The sequence below is a fragment of the Patiria miniata genome, unplaced genomic scaffold (assembly GCF_015706575.1).
Source record: "Patiria miniata isolate m_02_andy unplaced genomic scaffold, ASM1570657v1 HiC_scaffold_24, whole genome shotgun sequence".
Lineage (NCBI taxonomy): Eukaryota > Metazoa > Echinodermata > Asteroidea > Valvatida > Asterinidae > Patiria > Patiria miniata.
The window spans coordinates 6,688,733-6,708,935 of NW_024037063.1; the positions used below are offsets into that span (position 1 = coordinate 6,688,733).

The window sequence follows — 20,203 nt, forward strand, 5'->3', positions numbered from 1 at the left end:
TTTTTCTGTTTAAAATTATTCATATATTAATACAGTAATTTGGCTTCATTTGTTGCATGTTTTTAATTTGTTTTTAACTTTTCTTGCCTGGCTTCATTTGTTGCATGTTTTTAATTTGTTTTTAACTTTGTCTTTTTTTCTTTTTCTTTTTATCTTTTTTTTTTAATTTTATATTTTTATTGTTGGCCCTCCATAGATTGTTCAGGGATGACGACAAATATATATACAACGACAATAACTGATTGTTTAAAGTATATTGCACTTTTCATTAGACTGTACAATTAATGCAAAGAATCAACACTTTCTATCCGGCTGTGCTCCGTGGTAAGACAAACGTCGTACATGTATAGTGCGGCTACCTAAGGCACCTTTACATGCCTTCGGCTGACCCGCATTTGTAGCTGTGTCCTTCACAATTCTGCTTCTGCAGCTAGTAAGGACGATTAACCACAAAATATAGTTATTAATCTATTTTTATTTAAAATCATAGAAGAAATGAGGTCGGCAATTTCGGCATCAATGCATATTTGTTTGATGTTTCAAAACCTTGCATATTCTGGTTTTGGCATCTGTTTTAGATACAAATGGCTAACACAACTTTAATAGAAGAAGTGCACTTTCAAAATTTTTAACTAAACAGATTTTTTGAAAAGCACAACTTTGTCAAAGCATCACCAATTACAAACCATGTTTTACTGCATCAAACCAAACGTAAAATCTCAAAGGTAAAATCTCAAGTGGCGTAAACTTTGGCAATTTCAGCCTTGTTTTGGGATGGAAGGTTTATACAGTGTGAATTGTGATTTTCCACTTTTGGCACTCAATCCTCAACATGGGTCTTTTCTTGAAGACCCGTGGATGTCATCAAGGTATCGCCATCATGTCAAGGAGCGCGTTTATCTTCACGTCAAGCCACTGTGTCGGTTTGGGTCGTAGGTCAGACACCCAATCCTTAGGGAGCTTACGATAGCCCCAGTAGCAGCCTAGGACGGCACCGGCCACGCTGGCGTTACTGGGGCTGTCGCGTCCAAACATCACCAGACGGGAGATTGCCTTCCTGTGAACCAGATAAGAACATGAAAAGATCACTGGCAGAGGCTGCATTTTGTAGCGAGTAAGGAGCCTGTAACGATGCAAATTTGAGAAAGAATAGGGTCCAATCGGAGGACACCAAAGTACCATGTGACCATCTGGTTTCCCAATGATTGGCCACCATTGCAGTAGGCAAGCGTTTGGTTGGCAACCACGTCATGAGTCATAAGCTAGACAGTAGGGCTTATTTTCACATAAAATAACAGCGAGTTCTTTATCAAATAGCATAATTGTCAATACCTGTGCCATGTAGGATTGTCCTAATCGTGCTGACCCAGCACTACATGTAGGTATTACCTCATGTAGCACGTGGTGCTATACGATCTTTGCCTACTACAATGGAGATGGTGTCTTTGCGGTGCCTGGATGTAAGCCGGGTCACGTGGGTGAGAGAGCCCGATTGAAAGCACAGAAATTAAATAGTGCTAGAAATCACTCCCCCTTTCAAAAACTATGTTTGCTATAAAAAAGAAATTTTCTCAACAGAAAATTCACTAGACATAATGGGCCTTTTATTCTTCAGGGAACGATAAAAAAAAAAATTACAAGCTCGACAATCAGGGGTAATAATGTGCCAGACATTCTTCTCACCTGAAGTCCATGCCTGACTTCAATGCTATAAGTGCTGCAGCCATTGGCTTGAATGTATGACTAGACCGGTTGGGGTGCAGTCTAGACCAGCTGTGGGGGAAAAAAAGAAATTTGAATGAAGATGTCAATGACCATCAGCTAAAACCATCACAGTTAAAGGCAAAGTAGATCATTTTGCTGCTATTCCAAAAGTAACTGACAAAATTATTGTTGAAAAACTTACTTGTTTTAAAGATAGTAATGACAAACTCCCTGTGACATTCTTTCTGGCAGCTGGCATTTTGAATAAAACAATAAAAGAAGGCCATTTCCACAGATGCGTCTAGTAACACATATTTGGAAATAATTTGGCAAATCCGTGTTGTGTTCGCGCAAGCGTTGACACTACGCCCACACGGTTGCTATTATTTATCAGTTCAGTGCGTGACATCGCATAGCTGTAGTCAGCTGAATGAGAACGTATCCCGGATGCTGATTTCAGGCATAGTTCAAAACATCACTTCATGTCGGGGTCGCCTGGGTAGTGACGACATCACGAGCCAGGCCTTGAGTCCTCTTCCTCCAGCTGTCTCGATCTACCATGCAGGTGTGCAGCTCCTCTGCAGATGTGAGATCACTTGGCAACTTGGCAACTTTTAAATTGAAATCGAGATCCTAGAATATTGTTTTCTCTGAATATACAGCACTCACTGAGCTAAAACTTCAAGTTGATTAATAAGCACCACCCCTTAGTATTGGGGACTACACACGAGTTGTCCCATGGTACTATGAGGACATAGAAAGTCCCATAACTCGGTCCTAATTTGCCTAACAATAAAGAACTTTCCCATAACGGGGTGACGGCCCGCCCACGGATTCAGGTTAGGGACTGAAAAGCCAATCCACATGTGGTATATGGGCAGGAATCAAACCCGGGCCATGGAGGTAGAGAGCGAGGGGTCTCGATACTGCCCTCTCTGGTACACGCACAGAGCTTATACATACACACAATGTATCAGTTGAGATGTACCATTGTACATTTAAATAATATCTGAACTAATCTGATATAAAAAGTCACAAATTAAATTCACAAACTGAGCAATTTCAACTATAAATTTACTCTTTCGAATGGTCAGGCCTGACTGATGCAGGACAATGTTGAATGACGGTGTTTTCAGCAATCTCAATTGTGTCTCTGGTGTTACAAATGCCAACCAGCCTCTCAACACTATCTAAAGGGATTGAAATTTCACACCTTTGGGCATTTGGAAAATGAACTTTTACAAAAAAAACAACCCAAACCCCCACAATGGTGTTCATTTGGTAGAGAGCTTCTCAGCCCCTGGGGAAGTGAAATTGCCTATCTGCCCTGAAAAAATAAACACCAAAAAAACTCAAGTCAAACAAACAGGAGAAATCTGACTATGAAATTGTGGATTATTGTCTAATACTTGTTGATACTGGTACCACCCTGTGAGGCATGGGTTCTCTCTTGTTCCCCATGGTAATTAGATAGTGTCAATACTGTAGAATGTAAGCAGATTTTATGAGGCACAGTATAGTTATGTCCAATCAGCATATCTGGGCTAAATCAAAATTCAGGGAAGTGGGAGGACAGGGGTTTCGTTTGTTACCATTTTTTTTTTTAATCTTTATAACAAATATTGTTTATTTGAAGGTAGACAACTTCAATTAACATTGGTTTTGTTGTTGTAGTTTTGGGATTTGTTTGTGTTTGAGTGTTTTCCCTTTATTTTCTTGACGCATTAAGAAAACCCCCTTGTGTTTTACAACTGCAGCCAACCGAAAAGTCAAGATTAAATACATGGAGTGTATAATCATTCTAAGTGTCATTGTTAGTTTCTTGAAGTTTCAAAATTGTAAAAAAAACCACAAAATAAAAAAAGTTTGCCCACATTGGGAACAAGGGGGGGGGGGGGGGGGGGTTAGTCTGAGTATCGCCCGTTATCCACGGAGCCCAGACTCTCCTGTCCAACTGTCTGATATATCAAAGCATGCAGATTTATGCGATCTCACGCCTCAGCCAATCGGAGTCGACTTTACTAAATCGTGACGTCATTTCATTCCCAAATCAGGACTAAACGTTTGATTGGTCAATTTGAATGCAGTGTTTTGTAATACAACAACAGCCAGGCGCGTAACATAATACAGAACGCGTGACCACAGCCTTTGTTGCTGTGTCTAGGGTATTTTTTTTATCCATGTCTAGATGCGACAACAGGTGAATGACCGAAGACCCGATACAGAAAGCGCCCGCTAACTAGTCCAAATCTAAAGGTCAAGATGTGGTTGTCTTGCATATTAAATCAGCAAATTGTCGGGCATTCCTTTTAGTTTCTTCGGTTCTCATTTCCGACCAATCCTTTTTTGGGCGCTCGACCCAACAACAAATATTTTGTTATTACCGCCGACCCTGTCTCAACCCCAATAAATAAAAAACAAATAAAAAACAAAAGAAATATATATATTTGGGGAATCTCTGCATTACAATTTGAAATACTATTGGAAATGAATACCAGATGAAGTATGGCGTAAAGCCACCATTGGAATCCCAAAATATTGACTACCATTACTGGTAGTCATGGCTGCCACTACCATGACTACAGCCAAAACATTAGTGCGCTGCTTGGTGTAGATATAATTTACGTCAAGTACATCTTGACAAATATGTTTTTAAATTTTTTTTTCATTCAGCGATATACTCACTGCAATCAACAAAACTAGAGACAATACGCACTTGGCATCAATTAATTTAGCCATCTTTACGGGTGCAACTGCACTTTTTCTTCAGATTTTAATTGTTTCCACCGACCCTTCTTCAGAGGAAACAAAATATGAGACCCATTAAACGGGATGACCTGAGGTGTTTCTCGATCTGGATCTTTCTTTACCTGGTGAAGTCAGCAAGTTGACAGAATTCATCAAAGTCTTGAAGGTGTGATGCCTCCGACAACTGGCTCCTGCCCATGTCGGTTGCCATGGAAACGACAAATGGCAGAAAAGACTGATCAGCCGACGTGCAAAGACTCTGGTTGTTTTGAAGCAACAGGGCGACTAGAACGGACAGAACGACACAACTTGCTTGGCATCTGTTTGGTTGAGAAAGTTAAATGAAAAAAAAAAATTAAAAACCAGTGCTGGCCAATTATTAAAACCAGGATTCTTGTTTATTATGCAAAATCGCCCCAAGCAAGGCTATAATAACCACTCTAAGCAAAAGGCTAGAGAGACGAAAATTAAGACAAAAAAATTAGGAAAGCTAGAGGTAGGATTTGATATTCCTCTAACCAGTGCGTGTCGGATGACGTGTTAACACGATCTGGCTGTTTTTATATACAGGCATGGCTGAGCGGTTCAAACTTCAAGCGTGCCTCGACTTGCCTCTGGATGATGTCTAAACACGCTAATCCCCCATTTGCTTTGTACACAAACACAAAGTACAAAAAGTCACTGGAGGCGGAATGTGTGTTGGACTTGAACAAAGCCGCTGTGAACGGCGTGTTGTTGTACAATTTATGCTCCGTGGGGTTGCGGTGAGAAATATCGTACAAATATTGTTGAAATGACTCTTGTGAATTATTTGTGGCGTCTGGCTGTACAGTGGAATGTCGCTATACGGAACACCGCTTTACCAAACAGCATCCTTGGCTCTTGATTTTTGTGTACAAAATGTACAGAATATTGTTGATGAAAAAGGTCAACAGATGAGCGAAAAGTGGCTATTATTTCCTCAAGGAATAGAAGGGGAAAGCCACCCATTGCTGTACCGGTAGTAAGCTCACATTATTCAATAGTCGGCACGTGTTCAAAGTGATATTTCAGTAGCTAGAAGTACGAGGGCGTGAAGGGGGGAAATTCTGAAGGGCGCTATTTATTGAAAAATGAGTACCGGAGCACCGGCAACTTAAAATCGCTATACCATGTATACCGAATGATCACTATTACGAACAATTTTTGTGGATCCCGCGATGTTCGTTATAGCGGCGTTCCACTGTATATCGAAAGTTGGCTGCTAAATTCTGCTTGTACCATTATTTTTATGTCAACCTTAAGACAAGCATAACATCATTTATAAACCCAAACAATTGCAGTGATGTATCTTGCCCATGGAAAGACAACTTCAACAGAACTTGCACTGGGTAAATTCCCACAAAAAATATTGAGAGACTAAAACCAAATTACAACTTTCAAAGGCAACAATAAATGTCATCAACTTGGTGAAAAAAAGGCAATCTTCAAATATATGAAAGTAATCAGTAATACTGGCTTGAATAATGCATCGTCACACCAAACTTTACAAATTTGAAGACTCTAATAACTGTCTACTAGGCGGAGAAAGCAAACTAACTGGGTGTTTGAAATAAGCCATCTCCTGAAATTTGCAATTCTCTAACCAAACTGGTCAACCACAGCAGATGAGACTATGAATAATTTACTGCATGTTGAAAGTAAATAAAGATGACAAACCCTCCAAAATATTCCGTTTATAAATGCGAGTTCTGTTTCCAAGTAGTGGGGAATTGGTTTGCATCTCAATCTGCATAGCATTCCAACTAATCCATTAATCTTAAATTACATTGACATTTTGCTATTGTGCAGTTTGGTCATTTCCATATAAATGACAGGATTTTGGGTCAGACCTTTTAAGGTTTTCTGGCAATATTTGCTGTGGTTTACACTTGGACAAAGCAATCCACACAGAGTATGCACTAAGCAGTGTGTACATGTAGTTGAGTCCAACAAATAGGCCCTCCCCAGTCAATCAGTACCACACATGATCAAGAAGAATTGTAACATGGGCAAATATTTGCTATCGTCGATCCCCTGTTAGTTGTGACAGGGTTTGTGCATTGACTTGTGACTTACTTTGTGACTGAACTTGTGACAAATGTGCTCTTTCAATACAATGGCCACATGATACAAATTTTCCAAAACTAGGACGAATCAGAATGCAACAAATCTGAATTCAACTGCACCTTAAGTGAAACTCACTGGTGGCTATTTGAAACTGAAATTGAGAATTGAGCTCACCGATGTTCTGGACCGAAATTAAAATATCGTTCTATGGAATTTGTGTGAGTGTTAAAATAATTTGGAAAACCTAGTTCACATTTTTAAAGATTGACCAACAAATTCACCCGTTACTTATAGACGAATAAAAATTCCTGAAAAATAATGCCAAACCCCCCGCCCTGCTCTGACACTCCCCCCCCCCCCAAAAAAATATAGTGGTATACACATGTAATGTCCGCCTGTTCAAAATACGGACAGAAACAGCTTAGATAGGGAGTATTTGTACACCATTCTGTAATATGTATTACATGTATAGTGTTAATTATCGTGGAATTTGAACAGCGCCCCCTATTGAAATATGGTACCAGCCCCCCCCTCCCCCCCCCCCAGTTTTTGATTTTACGAAGGCCAAAAAAAAAAAAAATGTCTACATTTCAGATTTGTTGCCTGATGACCCCCCCCCCCCCCCCCCCCCCCCCCCCCCCCCCCCCCCCCCCCCCCCCCCCCCCCCCCCCCCCCCCCCCGGGCAACAATTCCCGGATCCGCCCCTGATGAGGCTCCTTTCACTGCCGGGAAAAACCATTACAGCAACTGCCCAGTGCATGTGACAAATTATCTGAACAATAGCTAGCACAGTACCTTCGCCATTGAAGGGGGCCTCCGTGATAGAATTGACCAGCATGCTGGATTGGTTTACATGTATAGACCCAAGATATCTCAATCCTCCATAAAGTAAAGCTTTTTATACCTTGGGTCAAAGTGGCTGGCCTTGCATATTCTTGTTGTATTGTTAACCACCTCCTTCAGGTTATGGAATTGTGGGATACCCAATATGGCTGCCCGCACAACGGCTGCATTGTCTGCCAGGTGATCGCAGGACTCACTGTCCAGCTGGTCATGTGACCTATCCCACAATCCTTGAGACGAACCATGTGGATCGCTGCTGTACTTTGGATTTGTCAGAACCTGGCATCGAACAGGACAAGTGAAATGAAATGTGATAAGAAATCAAATCATTAGGTAATTTCTACATTTGTTGGGGTCAGGTTTTAATGTGATTTGATTCAAATTCTAACAAGCTCAGTGGTCAGCTTACAGTTCTGTATTTAAAGTAGGAGGTACCGGTACTTGGTTTTAGTGATACCCATGAAAGTTTGTAAAGTTTTTCTCAAAGGTTTTGCAAAGCCCCGAGAAAACGTTGTTTCACCTAATAGTCTTATAAAATGTTTGGTTACTCTGCCCGCTGCTACATCAGATTCGAACCAGCCAGCCGACCTAGCAAGCTCTTTGGTAAGATGTCTGTACTAGTAAGCAGGAGGTCTAGGGTTCGAGTTCCAAGTGAATTTTTACTTGCAAGCCATTGAACAACACTGAGTATGGAGTGTTAATAAAACACGTCAGTGATCGAAGGACAAAACCCAATATAAAATTTACATATCTTCCCAACAAAAATGTCATCTTCTAAATTCTAATAGTCCATGTACTGCCCTAAACTGCCCTGCTCCCTGTACCGCCCCAAACTGCCTGAACATGATACAGTTTACAGATTCAATAGAGAAAACATATGATTAGTACAAGTTATAAATCGGGCTGAAATTAAATACGTACGTGTATGGCAATATATCCAATACTAAGATTGACATCAATGCAAATTTCATCAAAAGTCCTAAATGGCTATGTGAAAGCACACAATGATTTGAGTCTTTTCCCAGGTCAAATAATCTTAATCTTCATTCAAGTAATCTTAATATTAATCTTAAGACATGTATTTAAGTACACTCATTTACCACACTTGTCGGAGAAAAATTCCATCCTAAACTTGTGCATGCTCAAAATTCAATTGTGCTAGCTCAATTGGGTTTTTTTCCAAGCAGTTTTTTGTCCAATTTCAACCTACCGGTACGACATGTGACAACACGCATTTTTTTTAAAAAGAATTTGTACAAGTTGCCTACATGTAGTCTACACACTGAGCTACATGTGTAAAAGCAGATTCCCTCTCAGTATGCAAGGATGCCAAAAAAGAAGAATAGATTGATGAAAAAATATCTGGCCTTATTAGCCTCAGGCCCTGTGTCTCAAGAAAAGGTCGCCGTGTTATTACTTAATAGTTGAATCAGAACAGCAACCCATCCCACAGTGAATGCGCCGAAGGGCATACTGCAGTTCGACTAGGCCCCAATTTTCATTTAAATAAAGAAGGCTATATTGGCAAAAACAAGTTCACTTCTTAACAGCTTCAGTCCATCATTACACAGAATAAAAAGCCCCGTAGGCCAGCTAACACAAGCCAAGATCCGTAGCCTCGCGTACCTTGAGAATACCAGTAAATGTAATATGATGGGTGCTCCTTTGCATGATTAAACTTTTAAATGGCATTGCATTAAAAAATATGGCTCATCGAAATAAACCAGTGACGTACATGCAGATAGGTCGGTGCACGTAGCAGGTTGTTGACAAGTAATTGGACATTTCCCCCATCGCCATACCAACCATACTCCATTAAAGATATAGTCCATCATTTGTAATTTGTGCATTTTGTTCGTTTGAAGCAACAAAAGTGTTCAAAATCTAATGAAGGATACTGAACAACTAACCTGATGAAGTTTCAGCTCAGCTTCAGCTGTATATTCCAACAAAAACAGCATTCTAGGATCTCAATTTCAAATCAAAATTTGCTGAATCATGTTTTGAATTGTTTTGAATTGCGGCCATACGCGATGTCGCGCACTGATCCGACGAATTATAGTAACCGCCCGCGCCTGTGCGTCGTGCCAATGCTTGCGCGTGCTGCGCCGAATAACAAAACGAACTACTATTAAATTTTCCTAGGATGCGTCTTCAGACGCACCGTTGGAAAGGCCTTCTTTCGTTGATTACTTCAAAATGCTGGCTTCTTAGAAAGATTAATTTCACAGGGAGTTTAGTCCACTTACTATCTCTCAACCAAGTATGTTTTTCAACAATAATACGCCAGTTACTTTTTCGGATGGCTGCAAATGATGGACTGTAGCTTTAACTTAGCCACATTCCTTACAAAATGATTGTGTGATTTACGTCACAACATTTTGAACATTGATGAGCTTGCTCTTCAAAATATCATCTCTTGCTGTGGTATAGGGCCTTGTGATTGGCACGAAGACCACTCGTCATTTTTGTTCCCAATAAATCATTACATCAGCCCATGAAAACATCTTGCCATTAGCACGTGGGTTTTTATCGGTTGCTATGTGTTACCATTCAGCACGCCGGACTCAAGAACCATTGAGTTTTATAAAAATGCATTCTTGAAACAAGATAAGAAAATTTGTGAAATTCCAGGATGTCCGCACTAACCTATTCCAAACAAAATTGCTTTTTAGCATTTAATTTTTCCAAAAGAATGAATAAGTCATAAACAGTCAAACATGTGCACACAATTACACTTTTTTGTGTTCATCGGTTGAATCACTAACTTTCTGTTAAAAACAAAATTGTATGGAAAAAAAGTGTCCTGATCAGCCAGTCAGCTAAACATCATTAATTAAGTGCGTCAACCCTTTGGACATGACGTACATGAATGATGTATGTGAGTACATTAATGAGTACAAACACGTACCTATTGATGTAAACACGTGAGCAGAAATACCATTTCACTTTGAGAAATGTTGGGCTACAAATGTTGCATCACCATCATGAAGGGATTTTAAATGTTATGTACATTGTCTATTTTTGTATACATTTCCTACTTGGGTCATTCCACCGGGTTGGGAAGCAGTGCATGTTACATCCATATATTTGGTTATATTATTGAAAGTATCAATGCATTCTTAACAACTGCTCAACATAATATTTGTCTTAGGGTGTTTCAATACTTGAGAAAGTTTGAAATTACTTGAAAGTATTTTGACAAAAATACGAGCAAAAATGTATTAATTCGGACGTATAACCCAAACTGACATTGCATAAGTTTACAACTGGACACCTAAGCACCAAGAAAAGCTTTTGTTTTGGTATAGTCAGGGTTCAAATATAGCAGAAACAATACCTCAAGTGTGGATATAACGATGTAAAAATCACTCAATGGAAGTGTGACATTAGGGTTTTACACCGTGTCAATGTTACATCCACACAACCAAGCAATCATATCTGCTCCATTTGATACCTGACTACCATAACCTGATAACAAAAGCTTTTCTTATTGTGTTGCATCTATAGTAAGAAGTACGCAAAGTGAATTTGGGTAATGTTTCGCAGAAATTTAAAAAAGAGGTACAAATGTCATATTTGGACTTAACACTGACATGGTATCAATGTTACGTCCAAAATGACATTTTTTGCTCATATTTTTGGCAAAATACATTGAAATGATTTCAAACTTTCTGCAGTAGTGAAACACCCAACAACAAATATTATGTAGAGTAACTGCTAGCAAGGCATTCGTGCTTTTCTTAATATGGTCATACGTCACACATTGTTCCCCAACCGGTGGAATGACCCACTTCCCTTGTTTCCATTACCTTAGACAGCTCTTGCTGAGTTTCTTCCAAAATCCCAAACCCACCCCCTCCCACTTGCTTTTAAATTATCTGTTCATGTTAGCTAATTATATGGGCTCTGCGAACCATGGAATTACGTGCTGATGATCATCATTCTGTGCTTACAGTAGCTCAGAAATTCCAGCTAACCTAATAAATACGCTTGCTTTTTACTAAACCTGACTCGGGCACTCTTTCTTGCCGCTGGAAAACAAGAGAAGAAACTTCTAAAATAAACATGATGAAAGCACTGGAAAATCCAAAACAGGAAATCCCCTATAAATATTTTACATTTTAACTGGCGTACACGTACGTACATGTTTACGGGCTTGCATAAAAAGCTGTGGGTTTATTGCAAACAACGTCACAAGCAGAATTGTGTAATTGCTTCAAGGAGCAGAGAAACGGCATACTGTGTGCGTACCGGTACAATGGAAACGGATCTCTATTTTCATACACCGTCTTTAAGAAGTTTGAATCATCCTAAGGCAGCTTGCACTTTTTAGGGTGGCAAGTTTTAAACACTAGGCTCTGCCGTGCGAGCAGATGGGTACCAGTTACGAAAGGGTTTTTACTTCACATTTGGTTGGTAAAAGTTTCAAGTGCTCCAAAAGGTCTTGCGCTGTGGTTTAAAGATCTCTTCAGGGAGTTGAGGTGGAGTTATGGATGGAAAGCCCTATCAAAACAGGGATTACGATATCACATGAAATTAAACACAAATTTTCATATATAAATGATGATACTGCCTTGTCCTGTTAACAACAAAACAAGCACACATCAGCTTCACATTTTGTCCGCAGGGAAATGGATTAAAACAACATAATGGGTAAATGTCAAATTACATTTTCTGCGAAATTATGTTGCCAATGGGTGTAAACTGTACATGTATGACATTCAGTATGTTGTTTATTGCATGTGATGATTGCAGTTTTTGTGATTTCAAAACTGAAAGCTTTTAAGTATCTCTAATGGAGTGATTTGATGTGGGATTTGACCATCTTAGAAAATCTTTAAAATCTGCCGCATAACTTGTAAAGATTCGATTTACATGCACGCACAAAAGAAAATTGCCTACTGCCACGACTGCTTAAAGAATCCCTCAAATTTATTGACCTTACGAGGAGCTTAAGAATTGAACTCCCTAGTTAATTACCGCTAGATGTCAGCAAGGCCCCACAAACCTCAGGGGTATCCTTGCATCCATTTTTTTACCAAGTCTAATATTTTACTCTCTTACAAAAGGCACTATCTAGCCTGCTGCATGGTAATGAACACTAATAAATCGGGGTGAATAAGAGCCTTAATTTGTTCAGCTTTGAGCAAGCGAGGGCAGTGTTCAACCACTACAGCTGTGACCAAGTTCCGGTGAGGACCATTAGTCGACTAGTGGTGAATTTGTGAGGTAACTTACACCTGAGCACTAATTGCGCGAATGCCTCTAATCAAACGATGGTCAAAAGTCTTGGCTACCCGTTGTGCTTTATGATGTGCACAGCTATTGGTAACCGCAATGCAACCGTGCACATGCCCCATCAGTTCTGTAGTCGAGTTTATTGGTGGAACTCACGTGATATCACGTGTCATCCGTTATTACTTCCATTCATGCCGGGGCTCAAAAAGTACTATCCGCCCATGGGGAAGGGGAAATACTATTGAATGACGCGGTATTTGTGTGCAAATGCATGCTGGCGTGCGCGTTGCGCATATTGTTCCAAAGAGCCAGCGCTACAGCGTTGGGTTCAAACATTTTCGTGAAGGGGTGGTTTGGAAGAGAGAAATACATTTTTCACCAATTTTGCATTGAAATAAAAGTTCGAATATATCAAATGACAAGTATGTATATTTCAGTTATATAAAACAAATATTGAGTGGCTTTAAATTGTGAAATGGGAGGAATATTATCGCTTGGTAAAATCTGGACTTTTTCAGTTCACTCGGCTGATCCACTCAATATTTGTATACCATCACAATTCCCTGCAAGTCCACCACAAGTCCATGACAAGTCCTGCAGTCTCAAGTCAAGCAACTAGCTTCATATTTAAATGAACTGTTACAAAAGCAAACTTATTGTTCATCCTGTTACTCGTGACTGGACTTATGAAAGGACTCGTGACTGGGCTTATGAAAGGATTCGTGGTTGACTCGACTAGAGTAATCCAACTCCATTCTATCCAACTACATCCAACTACATTCATGGATACTACATTCTTTTCTTTTTTTGTAATTTAATGTACAGTGGCTATTATTATTAACTTAAATTACTATTTACTTTAAGTACAATATGTAATTTGTTTAATTGCTTTTTATTTTTCTTTATTTTAATTCTTTTTAAATTTTTTATTTAGTATTATAATTTTTATCGTTTGTCTTTAAATTCGCATTATCAAAAAAACGTGAGCGGAAATCCTCTGTTAAACGTTATGTTCACATCTAGTCTTATAACTCATTTTAAAAAAAATTAACCAATTGAAGGGCAATCCTAAAGAAAATGGGTGAATAACTTAAGAAATCAAATTGACCACTACTTACCCAATCAATACTTCTGAGAATACATTTAATTCCAAAGTACATTTTTAATGTATTTTCCAAACGAAAGAGTGTTTCCTGTGGTGAATGCCATGAGGGGGTACTACCGGTATTTCGATGTGTACTCATGTAACACAATATCAAGGTGAATATCGTATTTCTCATTTGAATGGACAATGGCGTGCGGTTCCACGAATCGAAGAGCTCTGTGCACAAATGAGTTATCGTTTCGGTTTGCGGTAACACCATGTGGTAATAACTGCTAAGAAGATATTTAGTTCTGTAAAGAACTTGTCCTGCTTATTATCAACTTTTGCTAAGTAGTTTTTGTTCTGATAAGAACAGTCCTGCTTTAAGTTCTAAAAGAACTTGTCTTTGGTCTCAACGTTTCGACTAGCCTGCTCTAGTCATCGGCATTCTCCTGATATGCCAACTTTTTCTTGTGGTTGGTGTTGAACTCCTCATTCCTGTATCACATTAATAGCATTTATTCATAATCCAGTATAATTCCGTAGCTGTAACATAAAACTACATACAATCCATTTGGCTCCGTGGGGAAACGAAGTGAGTGTGACTGTGGGTGACTGTCCATGTATTTCTACGACAGCTCAAATGCACTGTCATGTTCATCATGATGAACAGTGGAACAAAAAGATGTGCACCAATCCGAAGATTAACAATAGGATGCCGATGCAAGCAAAGTGTGCCTGACAAAGTTGAATAGATTGTACGAATCTACACTTATTCACAAATGAAGAGATTCACAGTGACAAACCAGGGATCTTATTTGCATACATATAATTGTTGTTTTAAGAAATAGGTTAAGTCGGAGAAAAGACTCGTTAAGTTATAGATTCGTGCACGAATCTACAGTTCCTCGTCCATCTCCTTAACTTAATTATTGGTACATATTCATGTGTCGTGAATAAAAAGGGCTGGCTGGCCAAGTTGGTCGCGAAATGTGCTTATTTTGAAGGGGCACTGCGGCCAACTCAGCTGCATGCAGCCAATTTTTATTGAAGTACTTTTCTTTCTTTTTTTCTTTCTAGTGATCCGTGGCTTTGGAGGATTATTTTTAAAAGGGAAATAAAATTCATGAACCATTTGGTTGATAATCTGATCCCAGACCAAAAGATCCTGACATCAAAATTGTTAGGCTAGGGAACCAGACGGTCGACTGCCATAACTATAGCTACCTCCTCAAACAGGTGTGTACATCATTTCAGAATCTCAATTGACTAACCTTAGCGATGGTGTTACTGAAGCCACTGATGCCCTGTTTATCTCCTAGCTCTGGGAAGCCATGTTGGGACCAGTCTGACAACCTCTTGGCAAAGTCCAGCTCGTCAACAACACCAGCCCAGTGTAGTATGGAGTCTAACACTAAGACCTGCAAAGAACGACAACAACCGAGAATAACTAACTTCCATGTGATGTAAAAAAACCCCAAAAAAACCCAGAAAAAAACTAGTAACCTCTCTTTTGAATGTTGACATTTAGAAAAAACAACAATCATCTGGGTAAAATTTAAAAACATGTTGGACAATAACATACTTTTTTAACACTCAACCTGGCTCTTAATATTTAGCCCAATTAAGTTTGATGCCCATGTAGGAATTTGAATCTGTATTTGGTGCTGCGGCAATGACAATTCAAAGGATGAGGAAGTTAGCGCTATTGGAAGAAACTTCTGAGACTCTACCATTTGGGAAAAAGGGGTGATACACAAAAACTTCTTACACTGATTTTACAAAAAATAAATGTGTGCATGAATTTTTAACTTTTTAACAAAAAAATCGGACGTTGGGAGCTATCTCACCATTTGGTCAAACGGCGTTGTCCAATCTCCCTTCTTCCACTGCAGCCTGTACTTGTCAATGATGATGTCATTATATTGAAGAGCGCCCTCATCGTAGTGGAAGCGGCATTCGTCAGGACTCATGTGAGCTGTGCTCAGGCCTAGGGCATCGCCGATGGCCGCTCCATACAGCAAACCTGGATAAACAACCAACCATAACAAAGCAGCTGTCAACATTCTGGCACTGGTAAAATAGCATAATTTCAGTACACTGAGAAACAAAGGTGTTTCTTAAAAAAGTGGGCAATGACAGGCTACGACAGATTTGTATGATTACTCAGTATTAATCGTCCAATTTTGTATGCCTTGACTTACAGGTATGAAATGACTGAAAAAATAATGCTATAGTTTGTTGCAAGAAAAATGTTAAATAGTCACACTGAAGTTTTGAGAAAGTTGAAATGTTGCAAATAACATGCTTTAAAATATGGCATAACTGGAGTTATGCTAACTGTTGATATGAGTAGAGTTTTGTGAAATTCACCGCTATTTCTTCAACACATCATCATCATTTAGAACATTTACCATATTTACCGGTTTTTCAATGTTGCCGTTGTTTACAATGTGTACAATATTGTATCAACAAATTAAAATAATAGATAAATGTTAAGCACGGAGATCTTCCAGTTCGAGCTGGATTTATTTTGACAGTGACCGGATCAAGCAGGATTATTTTTCACGAACCTCGATGCCGGACGGGTTCAGGCCATGATCTGCGGGTAGCACACCCTGATTTTTCCAGGTTTATCAGTCATCCGATCTGAATTTCGGAAAACTTTTGCGTGTATACACGTACCTCCGGCTCGAACTGGTTAAATACTAAAGAAGCAACATTTACGACAAGTAAATTGGTCAAGCAAAATGCTCTAGTATTCATTTAGCTTTATGGTGCGACGTTATAACTGTGACAGACAATTTAGATACTTACCGACTATTTTATCTCTCAGCTCATCAGCCTCCAGTGTCGTGGCATTGAGTGGTGGTCTGAGTGGTGTCCGGATTCTACTGGTCGTGTTTGTGGTTTCTGTTTGCTGCTGTAGGTACTGAGCTCTTGCCGAGTGTGGGTTAGACACTGCTGACTGTAGCACATCACCTTGAAGTTGAAGAAGAAAAAAAAGAATCTTACTGTGAACAATTTTCTGGCTTTAAATACACATGGCGTGCTTATTCTATTGGCTCTGTGAATTAACCCAAGACGGTGCTGTTTGGTCTGAAAATGCTGGTTCGCGTGATGTCTTTACACACTTAAGCTATGCGTGTGAAGTGGAATATATGCGGCACACTATGGAATCGATGTGCACATGAAGGGAAGCTCTTCGCTTAAACAAAATGATATTTCAGTAGGCTGGTTCCTGGTCATTACATTACATTCTAGACTTCAGAATATGTGCGAACTAGACTAGCGTGCTAGCACGATTCTTGATGTACATTGTAACTTATGTCTGCGCATTGGTACCAACGTGCACACCTCTCTAGTCAAATATTTGAATAAACCTTCAGTCTGGGTTTGAGCAAAGTTTGTTAAACTTCGGTTAACTTTAGTTCTCACTCAAACAGGACAGCTTTCATATTAATCATATTTGAAGAATCACTGCGTACGGGCCGGTTCACACTTGTCGCGAAAGCGTTTGCGAATGCAAATTTGTGACTTCACGACAAGCTTTCGCGCTGCTATTTCGCAAAAGTTGAGCACATTTCAACTCCGGCGAATTTTGCAGCGAATGTTTATTTCATGATGTCAAATTTGTTTTGCATTCACAATCGAGTGAAGTATGAACCTGCCTTAACAGAGAAATGCCCTAAAATGTAATGTTTCCATAATTTCCACTGTTGAGGATGAGAAGCTACAGAGCCTATGGCCACGGATGGTTGAAGTATTATACACATGTAACTTATGGATTGGACACACTGTCTTTGACAAGAAAATTTCATCTTGACTTAGAATACTGACTGCCACACCTCTCGTTCTTTTGAAGACGTTCCCTTGGTCTGTTCCTTTAGTCGTTGATACACCATTCTTGCATTGTTTTCTTAGATATCTAAGCACCGATTCAGAGCCCTCGTTGCAGATCGACTGGGGCGGAACAACGCATCTGTTATTGGAAGCCAAGATGACGTCAAGAGAGTAGGATTGTCCAAGGGAGTAGGGAAGCTTCGTCAGAAAGTTGTCGCTGAGGTTCAGTTTCTTCAGGGTCTCCATACGGCCCATCCCTTCCGGAAGCCGCTCCAAGGCATTGTGGGATAGGTCCAGCCGCTCAAGTTTGACCAGATTGACGAAGGACTCAGGCAAGGCCTGCAATGCATTATGGTTCAGCAGCAGCGTGCGTAGGTGAAATAGTAGAGCGAAGCTTTCTGGGAGAGCAGAGAGACGATTGTGACTGAGGTCAAGATAAGCCAGATGGGGTAGTCGCATGGGTAGCTCTGGCGGTAACCAACGTAGGAGATTGAAGGAAACATCAAGGTGTTCATACAATGAGATGGAATCCACAAGTTCCCATGGTAACGCCGTCAAGGCACCTGGAATGTCTTCGCTGCCATTCACATGCTAAAACAACAAACATAATAGAATTCAATTAGCTAAGTTTGAGGTCTCAATTCCAATGTTTTAATGCAGTTTCTAAACTTTTCACTACTACGTGAACATTGAGTTATTTATATTTGGCACATGAGGACCACTGATGGAAATGTCCAAGTTTGTGTTGGTCCCTGTCTAGTCACCTACATGTATCTCACTGATACACTGTCCGACAGTCACTTGTTAGTTGGGCACTGATTTTCTTGATGTCGAATTGTATGTTTTCACAAACTAAAGACTTGAAACAAAGCAGGATCTGTAGTCAAGTCCACCACAAGTCCAGTCACGAGAAAATCACAAGTCCATTCATAACTCCAGTCACCAGAAACAGTGGATATAAACTATTACAAAGGAATGCCTTTGTCAAAGCTCATTTGAATAGCTTGTGAGTTGAGTTGGCACTGGATGACATGTGATGGACTTGCAGGGACTTGTGATGGACTTGACTACATTCTACATCCCTGAAATATAGCGTAGCTTTAGACTATCATGATCACGACCCCACCATCCATTACCTTTTGATATTGCGCAGGGGTAATCTTTCTGGTCAACTTCAACTGTCTCCTCTCGTCTGGCCGGACTGGAGGCAAGTCATGAGTCTCCACATTACCCATGATGCATCACTTGCTGCTGTCACTGTAGGCTTGCCCTGCACTGCTATAGAATTAAAAAAAATACAGAGATGAAAAAACTACATGTAGATCAACTTCAATTCTTGCTGGAATTGACAACTTTTTGTCTTGACTTAACGACTGTAAGAATCACCGTTTAGGCCTACATGTGTTGTATTGAAACGATGTGTACGTGTCTTGTGTGCATAAATTTGAAAAGCCTGTAAAAGTGTTCTTTTTATAACCAGGAAAAATCTATTAAAAAAAATATTATTTCTAGGCTGGGGAGATTGTGAAGTTACATGTACATCTATAGCGCCATATTGTCATGATTACATGTATTTATAAGGCAGTGAAACTCCTTTTTTTTAATTACTCAACATACAGGCTAGTGCTTATTAGCATCAACTCAAAAATCAAGAGAAGAACATACTTCTACCATGAAATTCTACAAATCATTTTAAAACATTGATCAATCAATAAAATTATTAATCTATGTCATTCTGGGATGGAGAAAAAAATTGGCCTGTATTAAACTTTACAGTCTTAAAAAAAATAAAATGAAAGTAAAAATAAAAAAATTTGGTAAATGAAACATTATACGTTAGGCTTTAACACTTTTTGTTTTAATGATGATGACTGATTTAATGTATCCTCGATCCTCCATAATCTGCGCAGGCAACGCTTTGCAACGCGCGCACTGCCAACACAAATTAAAGTCGAGTGCGTACAACTACTAGGATCGCGTAGTTTTATTAAAACTATGGGACGTCTGATGATAACTGTGTAAGAAAATGTTTTTAAAATCATCTTTTATTTCTTAGTTCAAAATAAAGTTTAACTTAAAAGTTAAACTTTAAACTTAAGGGCAGGCTACTTTAGTTATAAGAATAAGAACAGTTTATATTTGCGAATAAAAGAAGATAATGAATTAACAGTACACATTTTCAGAATTCTTCACTGCCGACGACTAGTATAACAAAAATACACTTTTTGTTAAAGGGCAACAGATCGCCCTCATCGACTTGTGGCCCCGCCCACTTGAAGTCTCGCACGCATGTGATCAGTCCAGACTCCAGAGCAAAGAAAGTAAATTTATGCGTTTAAATGTCACGATCAAACATGATTAAGGAGATCTGATTATTCTAGTATTAATGAGCATACCTGTCTCTTTGATGAACGCAGCCTTTACTCGATCTTTCTAAACAGCTGTTCCTCCAAAAATTCATGATGATCTAATTACTTTTCAGTCGATAATTGATGATGATGTGTACAAACCATGCATTCATCGAGCACTTATCGATAAATTAGTCTGGTAACTTCGCTCTACACATATCGCGAATGGGTAATTGTCTGGCATCCTGTCACATCATCCAGACGAGTTATCTTTATCACTGGTGTCCGTGTTCACAGGTGCAGT

At 39.4% G+C, this 20,203-nt stretch overlaps 1 protein-coding gene across 2 annotated transcripts; it reads right to left on the bottom strand.

Annotated features, from left to right (window-relative positions):
* Positions 1 to 164: 164 nt before the first annotated feature.
* Positions 165 to 20,089, bottom strand: LOC119732034. 2 transcript variants are annotated; one of them, XM_038205400.1, is made up of 10 exons: positions 19,948 to 20,089; positions 18,688 to 18,829; positions 17,557 to 18,142; positions 16,526 to 16,690; positions 15,559 to 15,734; positions 14,983 to 15,129; positions 7,445 to 7,662; positions 4,575 to 4,772; positions 1,684 to 1,773; positions 165 to 1,057 (listed from the first exon to the last, which is right to left on the bottom strand). In XM_038205400.1, exons 2-10 carry the CDS (start codon positions 18,784 to 18,786, stop codon positions 865 to 867), a joined length of 1,872 nt encoding a protein of 623 aa, XP_038061328.1. In that variant the 5' UTR covers positions 18,787 to 18,829; positions 19,948 to 20,089; the 3' UTR covers positions 165 to 864. The 2 variants fall into 2 exon arrangements, with proteins under 2 accessions (XP_038061328.1, XP_038061329.1); XM_038205401.1 differs by having other exon boundaries at positions 865 to 1,057; positions 18,688 to 18,826; positions 19,948 to 20,082.
* Positions 20,090 to 20,203: the final 114 nt, after the last annotated feature.

What these genes read in the sequence shown, in the direction of transcription:
- LOC119732034 (XM_038205400.1), bottom strand. Translation starts at nt 18,786, where the DNA reads ATGGGTAATGTGGAGACTCATGACTTGCCTCCAGTCCGGCCAGACGAG. An exon ending in GCCAGCCACTTTGACCCAAG is followed by an intron (nt 4,773 to 7,444) that starts GTATAAAAAGCT and finishes TCAACCAAACAG; the next exon opens with ATGCCAAGCAAGTTGTGTCG. An exon ending in AAGTCAGGCATGGACTTCAG is followed by an intron (nt 1,058 to 1,683) that starts GTGAGAAGAATG and finishes TCTGGTTCACAG; the next exon opens with GAAGGCAATCTCCCGTCTGG.